This window comes from Equus quagga, chromosome 8 (assembly GCF_021613505.1).
Source record: "Equus quagga isolate Etosha38 chromosome 8, UCLA_HA_Equagga_1.0, whole genome shotgun sequence".
NCBI classification, from domain to species: Eukaryota; Metazoa; Chordata; class Mammalia; order Perissodactyla; family Equidae; genus Equus; species Equus quagga.
Window position 1 is genome coordinate 17,937,112 of NC_060274.1, and position 14,951 is coordinate 17,952,062.

General features: G+C 42.4%; 1 protein-coding gene across 6 annotated transcripts in view; it reads right to left on the minus strand.

Moving 5' to 3' along the window:
* The window catches only part of SASH1 (SAM and SH3 domain containing 1), a 299,791-nt gene that overhangs the window by 38,053 nt on the left and 246,787 nt on the right, over positions 1–14,951 (minus strand). Inside the window, exon 1 of one of the 6 annotated variants that reach the window (XM_046670369.1) lies at positions 7,249–7,404. The exons of 4 other annotated variants lie outside the window; for them this stretch is intronic. In XM_046670369.1, coding sequence (XP_046526325.1) covers positions 7,249–7,272 — 24 coding nt within the window. In that variant the 5' untranslated portion in view covers positions 7,273–7,404. Of the gene's footprint in view, positions 1–2,977; positions 3,442–7,248; positions 7,405–14,951 lie in introns of those variants that run through there. One more of the 6 variants, XM_046670370.1, reaches the window with a different exon arrangement.

The following is a 14,951-nucleotide window of genomic DNA, read 5'->3' on the forward strand; positions in this document are numbered from 1 at the left end:
ACAGAGCATGGAATTACACATAAACATTTAAACAACATTTGGCCTTCTCGATGGATCTCAAAAGCCAAGCAATTCTAACAGAAGAAGAATCAACATCACACTACAGACAGTCTCGGTACATACCAATGGGACAAACCTAAAAAACGTCTAGAACACTCACATTAAAAAATTCGAAAGTCAAGCGCAAAAGAAATAGGCCCAGGTTGTTTATAATGAAGATACAGGAAGCTACATTCCAGGATGAAAACACTGATGTATATATAAACATCATCCCTAGCTTGGGGGTTGCCGTTGGCAGGGTGCGTCGTGTGTGGGTGCATGGAATGGGGGAAATACAAAGAGAAAAGGGATATACAAACAAATAACATAAAAATCTTGAGTCCACAAAGACACAAATCATTTGTAGGAAGGGCACCATTAGAAGGAACTTTTCAAGAAGAAATCACAATAGTCAAACCGGGACAACAGATTGAAAGGTAACCACCCCAACCCTCCGCCCAGCTACTTTCCTCTGGCCGGATTCACTGTGGTGAGAAATAACATATTCCAGGTACTTATTTAATTGCTTTCACATGTTCCATCTATTTTTGAGAAACAGGAGCTCTTTAGAACTTTGAACCAATGTTATTTTTATTTTTCTAAAAGAAAAGTGAAGGTTTTGGAGGTGTTTGCAACTGATAAATCACAAATCATGGCAACCAAGAGCTTTCTTTGCATCACCATGTTTTGGACATGAGACCAGACAGATGCAGCACAATTTACAGGAAGAAAAACGTAAAACAAACCAGTCATTCAAGAAATATATGTAAGTATTTAATAGAAAATGTCCTCTTAGGTCAGCCTAAAAGCCACTGGAGTTGAACAATGTGTCCCAAGGATGCTTTTTATCGATGGAGAGGTGTTGACTTCCCACTTCCTCCTGAGTTCAGAGGAAAAAGAGTCGTGAAATATTTGCCTTCAAAAAATTTTCTCCATCTGTTTTAACATAAAGACTCTGTAAAAGGCCTGCATTTCTTTTAAACCGGGGAGTAAAGCTTAAATTCTTCATTTCATGTTTCGCCTTTTAAAGTAAGCATGTGCCACTTCCCAGATGCTGGAAATAAAATATTGTGCATTTTTATTCAGAAAATACACGTCAGAAATGGCAGTTTGAGAATTTTTAAAAAATATTTTAAATAAAAAATATATATAATTTTTAATTGTTAAAATAAAATACTGTATATATTTAAAAGAAATCTTGCCATCGGGAGGAACTTTGTAGAAGATGAAGGAAATCTGCATATATATATATAAAATGAATGAGTGATTCCAAGAAATAGGCTCATAACTATTATAAAACAGGTTTTAAACTACTGTGAAAAAATAACAGTATACATTTACACACATTCCAACATGAGATGGTATCGCTGCCCCTCCCGGTCCTGCCTGCCTCAGGTCAGGGCACTAAAATAAACTTTAATCGATCATCTTCTAAAGGAGAAGGTGACAAAATCTGTATAGAACTCCCCACCTCTAAACCTTTACTAGAAAAAGGCAATTAATTCATCCCACCAAAGGATGTGGAAAAGTGGATTTAAAATATTGTAAATAGAGACATTTGATTTCCAGGCTCTCTATGGCAAATTTTTCCACCAGAAAGCCCATATGGCTCAACTTTTAATTACTTTGGCTAATGCTGTATGTAGTAATTCTGTGGTGAATGCTTAAGTGTTTCATTTCTGGTTTCCATGGCAACATTACATCAGATTGCAGACAGCTGGCTCCACAGTTTTAAACCATAACAAATTGACCAAGCCAAGGCACAAAACTATAGCTGCTTTAAAGAGATAGGACACCATTCGGCTGCCAGGCGGCTGAATGAGGAACCTACGGGGCCCGTTTGGCGTGCGAGAGGAGGGTGGAGCCTCCTTCCTTCTCAGCTTCTTTTGGAACATGTGTGTCCTTGACACATCTGCAATGTTCTAATAGGAAAGACATGGAGCCAACGTGGAGAATTTTTTATACCGCAGCTACATTAAGCCTAATCAGAAAAAAGGAACGCAATTAATAGCATCTGTAGATACAAAAATTTGTGTGCTGGGTCAAACTAAAAGCATCCCCTCGCTGTTGAACTTAAGCCTGTCACGGCGGGTCGGTAACAGATACTTCACTCGACCCTGTAACAAACAGTTCTTGCAACTATCACGCGCTAGAAACAAATGCTTTCCAAAAGCCACCCGGCACAGTCGTGCAGGCACAGGAGGGATGAGCTGTAATAAAGCTTAAACTGGACTTGCAAGGAGCAACTAGAACCCTTTGGGGGACCGCCTGAGACCACGCTGAGCACAGGATTACAACTGTGCCCGCTGCGGAAACACGCTCACTCAGCCTACATCCCCAACTCCCAACACCCAGCACACTGGCCCCATTAACAGCCAGATCAAGTCACCTTATCTCCCCCAGAGCCACGCACGTAACACTGTAAGGGGTTTGAGCATCTCTGAAAAGTATTCTGAAATTGGAAATGTGTTCGCTGGTGAAATTCACACAACCGTTTCTGGTTAACCCAGTACTAAATCAGACATAGACATTTCAACTTCCTAGGTCCGCTTTGGAAGTTAAGAGAAAGAAGCGGATCAATCGTAGGTTTCTCAAAAGCAATGTGCAGTGCTGTCTGAAGTCAAGCCCTCCCCACGGAACGCTGCACCACTGACAACAGAGCTCCAAGCCACGGACACTCAATCACACACATTCCCACCATATTCTCAAAATAATACCCACTCTGCCTCCAAAAGCTCTGCCTGATTACTGGGTGAGCGGGCTAGGAAAGAACGCTCAACTACAACATAGAGAAGTAAACAAGAGAAGAAGGATGAATCGAGAAGAATTTGAACAGAAAAGAGCAAAGCATCACAGCCAGCAGCCACCGAACAGCTTTTCCCTGAAGTGACAGAAAGCACATTTTTCCTTTCACGCTGAACACACCCAGCGAACTTACCGGCTTCGGCATTTAGCAGGCCTAAGGGGCGACTCTGAGCACGTCCGGAACCCCCGCCCCCTCCCCACTTTGCGAGCGTCTTCACTCTCGTTCCGTCAACTCTGTAATCTCAAAGTGAGGACTAGACACTCCTCGAACATGTTCCTTAGGAGTTACATGATCGGACAGGCTCCACCAGCACAGCTTCAGATCCGAAGGAGAAAAAAAAGTGAAGACACTGGATTCAATTAGCTGCTTTCTGCTGGCTGACTGACTCCCCAGTTCCTTGCTAACTGCATAACTCGTAAGAAAGGCATAAGTCATCAGCTCTAAGCAAATCTCCTATTCACCACAAGGAAAAAAGGCAGTGTTGTACGTGGCAAACAATCCCTGTTTTCACTGACGAAGGCTCCCTGACCTCCCGCTGGCCTCCAGTTCCTTAATTACTGTCTATGGAATTCCAGAGAAAGAAAAAAAGAACGCGAGAATCTGAGCAAATCCGAGACAAGGACGAACCCTCACAAGTGACTGGACTTAAAAAAGATCTCTTTCGCAGATATTCTTCCGAACACCCCCCGAAGGGAGTAGTCATGATTGAAAATAGACACCTTCCAATGGCTATTTTTGAAATTACTGAATTAAAACTTATGATTTTGGTTTCCGCCTAGAATTGTCACTTTCTGCCCTCTCCCTGCTCCTTTTTCTATTTTAACCACTAGACTCAATGTAGGATGTTTCCCCTTCATTGACGCTTCTAAAACGGTCTTAGCCAATTGTTTCAACGACCATTTCAGAGCAGCTGAGTTCTCTTGCATTCTAGAACTGTGAACACAAGGACTGGGTCACAAGATGATCATTTAATTTTCCCAGGGGTGTTTGGGGAGCAACAGGCTCAGGTTGTTACTTTAACAAAACATTCTCCAAACAAGACAGGACTGAAAACCCATATGAAGTTTGCATGTCATGGGTGGCATGTCAGATCTGTATTTTCAGGGCTAAATTCCTTGAGCTGGGTAAGCCATGTCTTCCCACCACACAGCGTGAGCTGCCCATCCCTGGGGCCTCTCTCATCATGCGGGCCTTCCTTATGTATGACATAAGGGCCCCTCCCTTGGTAGGCATCACACACACATATTCACACGTTTTTACCAAGCGGAGATCCCAGGCAGTGCCACAGACCGCCAGAGCTCAGCGCCTTTCCCTCGGCTCTTGTGCTGCTCTGCGCCCCCGGGGCCCCTGCGGCATCTCTCACTCTTCAGTAAGAACTGCAGGAATCCCCTTTTCCTCCAATTTTCTACCCATAAATGTCTCCTCCCACCCCTGATGGAATTTCCTGTCATTTCTCTCCACAAGGGTTCGCCACACCTTCCCTATTCTGCCTAGTTCCCACTGCACAAATCCATTCACCGACACCCGCTCTGGTTTCATGTACGTTCCCTTCTCCGCTGCCGTCTGAGGGCCACATGTGCCACACATTGGGGCAGGTGCTTTCCGGACATTGTACTTCCAACACCCATATTTATCAAATGCTCACAATTCCCAGGCACCGAGTTAATTATTTACACGTATGACCTCATTTCAGGGACAGTAAATGGCAGAGGCAGAATGGGAGACTTCACGACTTGGCTCCTGTGCCCCCCACCTCTACACGGACTTTCCTCACCCAAGACTGACAACCACATTGCAGGAGACGTTATGCTCAGAATTCCTCAAGACGGTAAATAGAAGCCCTCGGTTGAACGTGTTACTTGATGAAAACTCAGAAAATGCATAAAGCCGGATGAGATTGGGGTAAAGGGAGAGGAAAGCCCCAACTAACTGGAATTCAGACAAGACCTATGTTAATTCCTACAGGTGCTGTCTCGCTGTGTAGGTTGCAGAGGCAAAGCAAACGTGAAAGAAAGCTGGTGATCCGGCCAACACCGGAGGCTGGGTCTCAACAGGTCGTGCAGGCGCCAAGTCCCCTGGATGCCACCTGCGAACAGCGTGTGGCCCTGAGTAGGTGTCTTAACTTCTCTCATTTATCAGATCGGCACTGATAAGCCTCCCATGACTCTTGAGAGGATGAAAGGAGAGCCTGACGTGAGGCCCAGAGCCCGGCAAGCGGCGAAGTCTCTATTGACCTGGGATGGCGGGAGGCTGGGCATGGACAGAGCGGGCTCTCTGGGGCAGTTGAGGGAAGGACGCTTCTCCTCCTCGTTCCCCTATGCCCCACTCCTCCTGTACAGCCCTTGTTAACTGTCACTTCCATCACTCTCGGGATGATTCAGGTACTCAGGGAGACACTCGATGTTGGGCATTACATAGGCACCGGACAGGGGCTTGTCTTTCAGAGGACGGGAAGGGCCACAGGGACAGGGTCCATATCTGTCCCCCTCCTTGTGTTCTTGGTGCCCAGCGCAGGGCCCGCCCACAGTGGGCCCTCACTACATGTGTGTGTCATTGGCGCGGAATGAAGGAGCTTAGACTCTCCAGCCCCATAGCTCCCAGCCCTTGCTGTGTATCTGAGTAAACTGCAGGAGATCTGAAAGACTAGACTGGGCCAGGGCACGCTGGGGAGCTCCTTGGTGGAGGAAAGGTGGAAACAGAGGGGCCAAACTTCATGAGGGAAGGACATGGCTGGTCTTGTTCACTGAGTAGTGGACCTGAACTCACGCAGCACACAGCAGGGGTGCAAACTTGCTGAGGACAGACTTGAGCATGTGATTCCCACTCTATGGCCTTCTTGTGGATAGATGACTTTGCATGGTCAGAGCCCTCCCCTTATTTCCAGTTTCTGTGTATGTTATGCTCCACTCTGCAGACACCATGTGGAAAGGGCCTCTCAGAGCACCTGGTTCTCATCTTCTGAGTTCCTCTGAGCATCTCAAATGCCCCATCTCTCATGGGCTGGCACACCTTTGCACCTGCAGATCTCTGTTTTGGAAATAACTCTGCCCACCCCATCCACTTCCCTAGCTCCTACTCATCCTTCAAGATTCAGCCCATGTGTCACCTCCTCTCGAAAGCCTTCCTGGCTTCCTCCTCATCTTCCTTAGGCTGTGTGGTAGCACAGCAACCTAAACAGGCTGTATCGCAGGACTTAGCCCAATATACTGTAATCATTCTATTTCTTAGCCCCACACTAAACTTCACGAGGACAATGAGCACCGTCATCCTCATTTCTGTATGTGTGCCTAAGTAACATTTATTGTGTTATGTCTGATTACATATGATGTATAGTGAATTACAGGCAATTTGGAAAATGCAGAACCACAAAAAGGAGAAAGAGAAAATACCTATATCCCCCCACCCCTACTCGGATAGAAAAATTGGTCATATTTTGGTTAATGGCCTCCCACTTTTTACACCTGCACCCTATACATTCTTATGTTTCTATGTTTTGTTGTGTGTTTTTACAAAAGAGATGACGTCATGCTCTCAGCTGCTCCTCCTCCCACAGCCACTGTCAGGGCCCCCAAGCCTCCCTCAAGTGAACACACAGCGTAAGTAGTAACAAAGCGCTCGCTCATCACTGTGACCCTGTTTGAGCCACTCTGCTGTCCCCAAAGGTTTTCTTTAGAGAAAACCTGGAGGTGTCAAAGCATACTGTTCAAACTGTTTCATAACCTGCATTTTAAAATTAATACGGTTTGAACATCTTCCCATGTCAACAAATGGAATACAACAATGTATTAATGATTCCACAGTAGCCAGTCATGGAAGTACACCATAATCTACTTAAATAATAGCCCCATCACTGGTCACTTGCATGTTTCCAGTTTTTCAATATTACAAACAATACTCTGAGGAACACTGCATTGTAAAACTTCTAACATATCTAAAATTCTTTTTTCAGAATAGATGATTAAGATTGTAAAATTAATGGGCATATTTTAAGTCTTTTGATACATATTAACAATTTGCTCAGAAAAACACTGCTATTTTTAAATCTCACAAGTAGCATAAAAAGAGTGCCTAATTCCCCAACACAATTGCCAACAGTGAACATTACACTGTTCTTTTCCACTTAGGGAAGTAAAAATAGTATCTATGTTTGTGCTAAGTACACATTTCCTGATTGAAATGAATGAATGAATGCACTGAATCAAGGCACTAGGAAGAGCAACGAACAGAAATACGAGAAAGCTGGCTTTACCGGGACTACCCTGGTATACCCAGGGTTATACTCTGGAAGTCTCGGGGTAGAGACAGCCCCAAGAGAAGTTCAGCAATATGACTGATATAAGTCAACTGTGATCAATGCTAAGAGGAACCAAGACATACACGGATTCGGAAGTGGGAGAACTCACCTTTGGCTGAAGAAATTGAGACATACTTCCGTGGGAGGAAGGGCATTGGCAATGGGCGGTGAGGCATTTCCGGGTTCTTATCTAAGCTAGAAGTCCAGTGTTTAGATGGCCCCGAGGCCCTATTTCTTTCTCCTCTCTGACCTTAGATGCCTATCTGACAGTCAAAGAGAGTTGGGCTGATGCTGTTGGCTTTATAAACAGCATGTGACACCAATCAACAACAGCTTCGGGCCCTCCTCTTCCCCAAGCTTGATTTCATAATCTCTCCAACACGCCTGCTCTCCCTCCACTGATCCAAGAAGTGATGCATTCAAGGTTACTCCCTACCTTGGGGGCAGCATATGGGCTCCACTGGGCATGTTCAAGATGAGCACTGATGACTGCCAGTGTGTTGCTCTTTGTGTTTATAAAAAAATTAACCTCCCTCCTTAAAGAAGTCAGAATTACTTTAAAAAGTGTTTGAGTTGTCAGAGTAACTACATAAAATATGAAACACACTGTGGGTTTTTTTTCTTTTATTTCACAAAACAGTCAAGGAAGAACTCATCTGTTTAGTAAGAAATATTTTGCTCATTAGCTGGTGACATCATTGCCCTCTGAAATGAGGAGATTTTTGTCAGCATACGGAAAAAAAGATGAGATTCCATTCTTCTCCCAGAGGTGCAGTGTAACAGTGAAATAATCTCTCTGGCAGTTTCAAAATTAACTAGTTGTTGCCAGATTTGAAGAAAGAGGAGGAGGAGGGGGTGGCAGAGAAGATAATTACATGATACTTTTATTTGGAAAAAGTGTGTGAGAATTTGAGGTAATATTACCATCCTCTAGGGGCAAAGGCTTGTTGCTACTTAATTCACTTAAGAAACTGTTAAAAAACTAACTGTAAAACCAAAGGAGAAGCAAACGGACGCTACATTCCACAACACACTCTACTCTTTTTCTTACACTCACGAACTTTGAATTGCTTTTAATGACCCCCAAAATATTGCTACTTTTCCCACAAGAAAGAGGGAGAAAATATAAGACCACAGGAGTCCTACAACCAAGTCTATGGAGAGTTGGATCCCAGGTAAGCCCATCCATCTCAATTCTGCACATTGCCATTGAGCAGAGAAAATCCCTTGCCTTCTGAAAGGGGCGGGCAGAGGAGAGAGGTAAGTGGAAGAAAGAGAACTGACTTCCCTTTCACTCTGTACACCTTCGAAGGCTTTTTCTGCCTGGGGTATGTCAGCCTGCCCATCGCTCAGAGCACCCTGCTGTTCATTTAAAATTGGTGAGCTATGGTAACAAGTGATGCAAAGGCAGTCAGCAGCTCTACAGGTCTCTCTGTAAGGAGCGGGGTAGTGTTATCCAAAGCAAATCCATGGTGTCAGGCATATCGAAAACTAAAGCAAAACACCAAACCCACTCGTTCCCAAATGCATTCGATTCTCACACAGCCCATGCCATGGAAAAAGGATGACTCAGAACAAGACTGCCAAGTAGGGCAATTACAAATGCATTTGAGTCTAGTTTCTGGAGCTGCTGGAAGTTTTCATCCCAGAATCGGTAAGTCTCCCAAGGGACTGGGTGGTGTTTGCAGTCACATTACTTTTATGGCATCTAAGACTGATTCACGAATCAGGCATGATGACTTCTCGGACAGGCCTGCCAAACAACCTTGTCTAGGCACATGACAATGTAGAAATACTGAAAACTGATGGAGCCTAAATGGCAACAGAGGAAAGGTGTGGACACCGAGTTCTTTCCTTCAAGCCAAACTTAGGCCACCAGGTTGGCACAATCATCTGTTGAAGCTGGAGGCAGGTGGGCCAATGTCACCTCCTAGATTCACGATCTATAATCTTAACATAACTGTCCTTATGTTTGTAGAATAAATAATAGGCAAATTTATTTCAATTGAATTGCTTCAATAAGAAAACTTAGTTCCAAAGTGAAGAAATCTAGGCTGCACCCTTAGAAAAGGAATCATTTAGAGCTAGAAAGGTTGTTTGTGGTCATCTAATTGGCAAAACTCTCAGGTCAGGATGACTGCTGAAAGCTGAACCACAGAATATCTTCCCATAACAACTAATGAAGTGAGCAACAGCGTCCCCAAAAACAAAATTAGTGAAAGCTAGCAAAAATATTCCACCAAGAGCAGCCAAACAATTATTATTAGTTTCACAGACTAATATATTAAACTTTAAAACTCCATCATCAAGGTAATGAAATAATTTCTGAAGACCGATGGAAAAGGCCCTTGATTCTCCAGAAGGCAGACTGATAGGAATTTTGAGAATTATTTCATATAACTTCAAATCCAGAAGGAAGGAAACTGTGTGGCCATCTTTGTCTTTTTCTGATCTAGGAGCAGTAGAAATTGCTTCAGGAGAGTAATGAATGAAATATGGAAAGTCAATAGTAAGGCTGATCCTGATTGAAATAAAGCCTCTAGAAATTCACCAGGAATTGGAGAAATGAATTAAAGGTAGACTGGATATGCCCCACCCACGGCCCCACCCATTCCCCCATCCATAACCAAGCAATGTGAACCATGATGCAGCACATTTAACAAAATCTTAGAAGAGAAGGCACAGCACGGTACCCAATGAAGATCACATTCCACTTCAGTGGGGTTTTCCCCTTCCCTGGCCATCACATCAGGCCATAGCAACAATAAACATGAATGGACCACAAAATGAAGTGCTCAACTCCAGCTTGGAAGAAAGGAAAACAACCTGTTGTCAGCATGGCAAACAGGTCAAAAAGTAATCTTCGTATTATAAGCACAAATAGAAAATCCGACCTGAGCTACCGAAGCATGATCGAGGAGAAAAGAAATGCATGACAACGATTCAAACAAACCACACCAGGACAAAAAGAGAGAGAGAGAGAAAGAAAGCATGGAAAAACACAAAGATCCCATCTTTTGATCCCATCTCTCTAACAGAGAGAAAATATAACTCAAGGAGGGGGAAGAAATTCCTAATAGTTGTTTCACTCTATAAAATATTTAATAAGAACACAAATTCAATTAAACGAGACCTCATAGACCAGATGAAAAACACGAATGATAGGAATTTAAAAACGGCTGTCATAAGGAAATAGATAACCAAAACAACCTAGTACAGAACCAATTTGTAAATAAGAATGAGCAAAGAATAGAGCTATATCCTAGAAGTCAAAATATTGATACAGAGAAAAGTTGTATTATTTAAATCCATTTTCTCATATGATCCAAGCTTTAAGATTCACCCAGCTCCTCAACTAAGCCTCTGACCTTGCTGCTCCCTCTACCTGACACACATTTCTCTTTCTTCTCCTGGTGAACTCCTTGGTTTCAGCCACCTTCTCTGGGAAGGCTTGCCACGCTCTCCTCACTGGGGCGGGCTAAATGGAATTTCTGTGTGTACTTAATACACTAGGTAGAAATATTCCAGTTAAGTCCTCAACCATGCTAAATCCACTTGTCTGTCTCTTCTTCTCAAATATAAACCCGTGTGATAGGGACTGGCATGTGGTAGGTATTCAATAATGTTTGCACAATGAATGAGTAAAAGAATCTTCAAGATGGCATTCTTTCACCTTCACTCTGGGTCAGAACTGCAGGGCAAGAAGTGTCCTTTTAGGAACTAATTATGCAATACCATTGGCATTATACTAGTAATAGTATAATCAACAAGGGCTGACAGAGGGTGTGGTATGGTGCGAAGAGAGAGAGTAATAGGGACAGAGAAGAGAATAAAGGAGTATTTCTACAGAAATCATTCTGTGAATAATTAGAATTTCAACTAGAATTTGGTTGTGTTAAAATACTGCTTTCCAAATGAGTGGCACTGTCTGATGACTGATTGTAGTTCTAAGAATTTTGATAAAATGGGTAACTGTGGTGACCTAAAATTTAAATGGACGTTAAATAAGTGATGGGCAGCCGAAGACTTCAATAAGCTGGCTTAGGCTGGAGGTGGCCCTCTGTCTGGATCCTACTCATGAACCACGAGAGGGCCTGGGTGTCTCTCCAACTCAGCCATTACATAAGATTTGGCATTAGGGCAAATGATTTAAGGAGGAATTAACATGTGACGAATCAATTTCATTAAACAAGTGATGGAAATCCTCTCCTACCCCAACCTCTCTGAGGTTACTCCCAAAAGCAAAACAAGGAATCGGCATTGCAAATCTAAATGCCAATCCTTAACCCAGATCATATTACGAGTATCTGCACTTCGATATAATCGGCTAGTGGAGGAAATGTGGTATATATGTTTTGCATTCATATATCAGGTCGGATGAATGAAATTGCCATTTTTATAAGTCAAAAGCTAGTATCTACAGTTTCACATGGCTCAACCTAACATAAGAAACAGACCAGAATGTATCCAATAGCTGTCCCAAATTTTAAAACATTGTAAATAAGTGCCCTCAGATTATGTTGTACCAGGATACTTTATTGTTATTTGTGTTCATGTAGCCCTGACATGTCAAAGAGGGTCTGCAAGCAGTACCCTCAACTCCCTGTAACTTTACCAACCAATGAAGACAGAGATACAGCTGGTTAGTTTGTCAAGTGCATAGAGCTGAACTTCCAGCTATTTCTGGACCTGCCATGAGAGTGCCCTCCAACAGAACAGCTATGGAAGCCACACCCACACGCCCAACGCGTCATCCTCATCAGCACTATAATCAGCACTATACGGCCCTAGATCATTTCAGTACAGTTAACTGCCTATTCTTCCCAATAGTAACCTTAAGGCCCAGTATGATTACTGAAATCATACCAGACCCACCCTTAAACCCACTTAAACAATTACACCTTCTGAAACAGAAAATAAACTGAGTATGCGTTTGGTAAAAGCCTGATCAAGTGAGCATGCACTATTTACATTAAGCTTGTCTGGACAGCTCTAGCCATCTGCCGCGATACATAAGCCCTGGTGCCGTGTTAATGGCATGTACAGATGGACTTTTACAGGAACTCAAGTATTTTAAGAATAGCAGTTAACGGAAAGGTAGAAGAGCTTCCCACAAAGGAAAAGAAGCTGGCATTCATCGGGTATTCACTGTGTGCCATTTAATCCTTGCAACACTCATGTGGGACACATATGCTTGTCTCTATTTTCCAGATGAGGAAACTGAGGTACCAAGAGATGAAACTGAGGCACCGAGAGATGAAACTTGCCCTCAGATGCAGAGCTAACAGGTGGTAGAGCTGGGATCTGAACCCAGTCTGACTCAAGTCTGTGGGATTAACCAGCCCCCTCGCCTGCCCACGTGGGCAAATACCTGGCTTTCCCGAGGCCAGCTCCTCGTTTCTGTCTAACTTTGTTTAAAGATGACGATCTTAAAGGACTCACAGGAAACACATGCCTCAAACTTTGGCCCTTGTCCCAGGGAGGAGACGGGGGACGGGAGGGTGGCACGGAATGAATGACAAGAAGACATCTAGGCAGTGGTTCTCAGTCAGCTCATATCCACTTAGAACACAATTCAGCTTTCTCCAAAGACTCCACAACGTTGTTCCAATGGACTGATTTTGTCTCTTGGTCTCACCATAAGCTGCAGGTCTAAAGAATCATTACTTTTAGTCTTCTGAAGGGGATTTTAATCTGTCCCTATTTTATTAGCATCTTAGTTTCAAAATAACTTTTATTAAAATTGAGTAGTATTTCTTCCTGTATATTCCCACTCAGCCAAATAAAAAAAAATTTATAGAAAGTATCCATAAAAGTCTGAATAATCATCTGAAGGTTCCAAGTATGCATTAAAAGACCAGAACCAATAAAAGTTATTTTTAACATGGTTACATTTAGAAAGATTTAGAAAAATGTTAGTTATCCCAGCATAACGTAACACAGGATGGTATAAAGAATTGCTGGTATCTGTCTCAAGAATACAGGGTATATATGCCTGCTGGAAAATTATTGCTAGGCTGTGTTTCTCCTTCTTTCTCCTGGTGATATTACTTCTGGTAAATTTCTTCTTCTGCTGAAGAAGGAAAGAGGTGAAGCACACATCCAGTCATCCTGTCTTTAAGCCTAGCTAATACAACCATTAAAGCTCCAACAAAGAGGATCTTTTTCTAGCCACAAATCAAAACTTACTTTGCCAATTAGAATCCTTTTAAGCTGAAACTCCTGTATTAAAAGTGATGAGAAAAATTCTCTAGGAAAAGATACAAAAGAAAAAATACAAACACCATTAAAAGCAAACAGTTTATTCAGAAATGTAAGCTATTTTTATGCATGGAATCTACCTTTTCTTAAATTTCCTTATAAATACAATAATATAGAGAAGAAAAACACTAGAAAGAAGGTCAACCATTGTCTTAATGATACCTTTACTGTACCTATAAAGCCAAGTTTAATACCATGGCGTAAGTGAATCTTCACATAATTTAAGCATCCAATAAACATTCACTCAAAGTCAGCAAAAATATGAAAATCATATTTTTTAAAATTGCTGGGAATGTCTACAGGTGGGGGAAAATTTTGTAAATTCATCATGTGTTATCATAAAAGAAAGTCTTCTTTTGGGGTCAGATTTCCCCAAATGAAGAAGCCAACGATACTGATTAATAGTCTCTTTTAAAACTTTTGAAATAGAAAAATAAAACTTCATAAATTTTATAGACATTGTCTAGAAGTTCACCCTAGTAAAAGAAACATATCCAAAATAAACACGTTAAGAGTAGACAATTTTTTAAAAATTTGGTTCAATGCATAATACTAGACTCTAAAAAGAGCACCATGAACACGCAGACACCCCTTGGACAAGCAGAAGGACACACCACCCTGCTCTCGAAGGGGCACCCTGTGATCAGCACCCTGTGAGCGCAAACTCTGCCCTCCACCACATTCTGGATGAAGTGATTAAATCGTTAGTTAGCCTTTTCTTTGGCCATAACAGAAATTAAACCATTCACCACAAGAACCACTAAAAAGGCAACTTTGTGGCACACTCTCCTGGCTTTTGGCACATTATCTTTTAGAAAGTTCTAATTTAGATGAGGACTGTTGCCACCTCTTCTTCCAAAACAGCAGACCTGAATCCTCTGGCTTGAAGACAATGGCTCTAATTTAGGCAGGTGAAACGCCTCTGAAAAGCCTAAGTAAAACCCATCTGCTGGGGAGGGACAAGTTCAGTTTATAATTTTAGAAAGCCCTAAAAAGATTTGAGTCTTGCATCATGCCACCCAAAACATCTCATAATATGGGGATATTTTAGTTGAGACCTTGAAAGTCCCCCATCAAGGAAACACTTAAAATAGTATTTTGTAAAAAGTGGAAGAAGTGACCACTTGGCATTGTGTCTCTGTTACCCAAAATCTGGGATCCACTTCAACCACACGGCTCCCCCGGACCTCAAACCAGGTTAATGGCAAAGATATACTTAGAGTTGGAATGAAAGTGTGTGAAGAGATGCAAAGATGGATGTCAGGTATTATAATACCATCACTGTTATAACATTAGAGCATTTTTTGCACAAGTATTTCCCAACTCTAAATTTCCCCAAATGTCCAAGCGATCTGTTATGAAATGATGACTTGCCTTACAAAATAACTCAATCACAAAATATTTCACCCTAGTTGCTTCATCCTAGTAAGGAGCTCCAGATACAGAAACACAATTCCAACTTTTTCTGGAACACATTTTATATGGAGTGAAACAACAGAATGGGACCAAAATAGATGTTTGCAATGGACCCTATGCGCTTTGTGCTTTGCT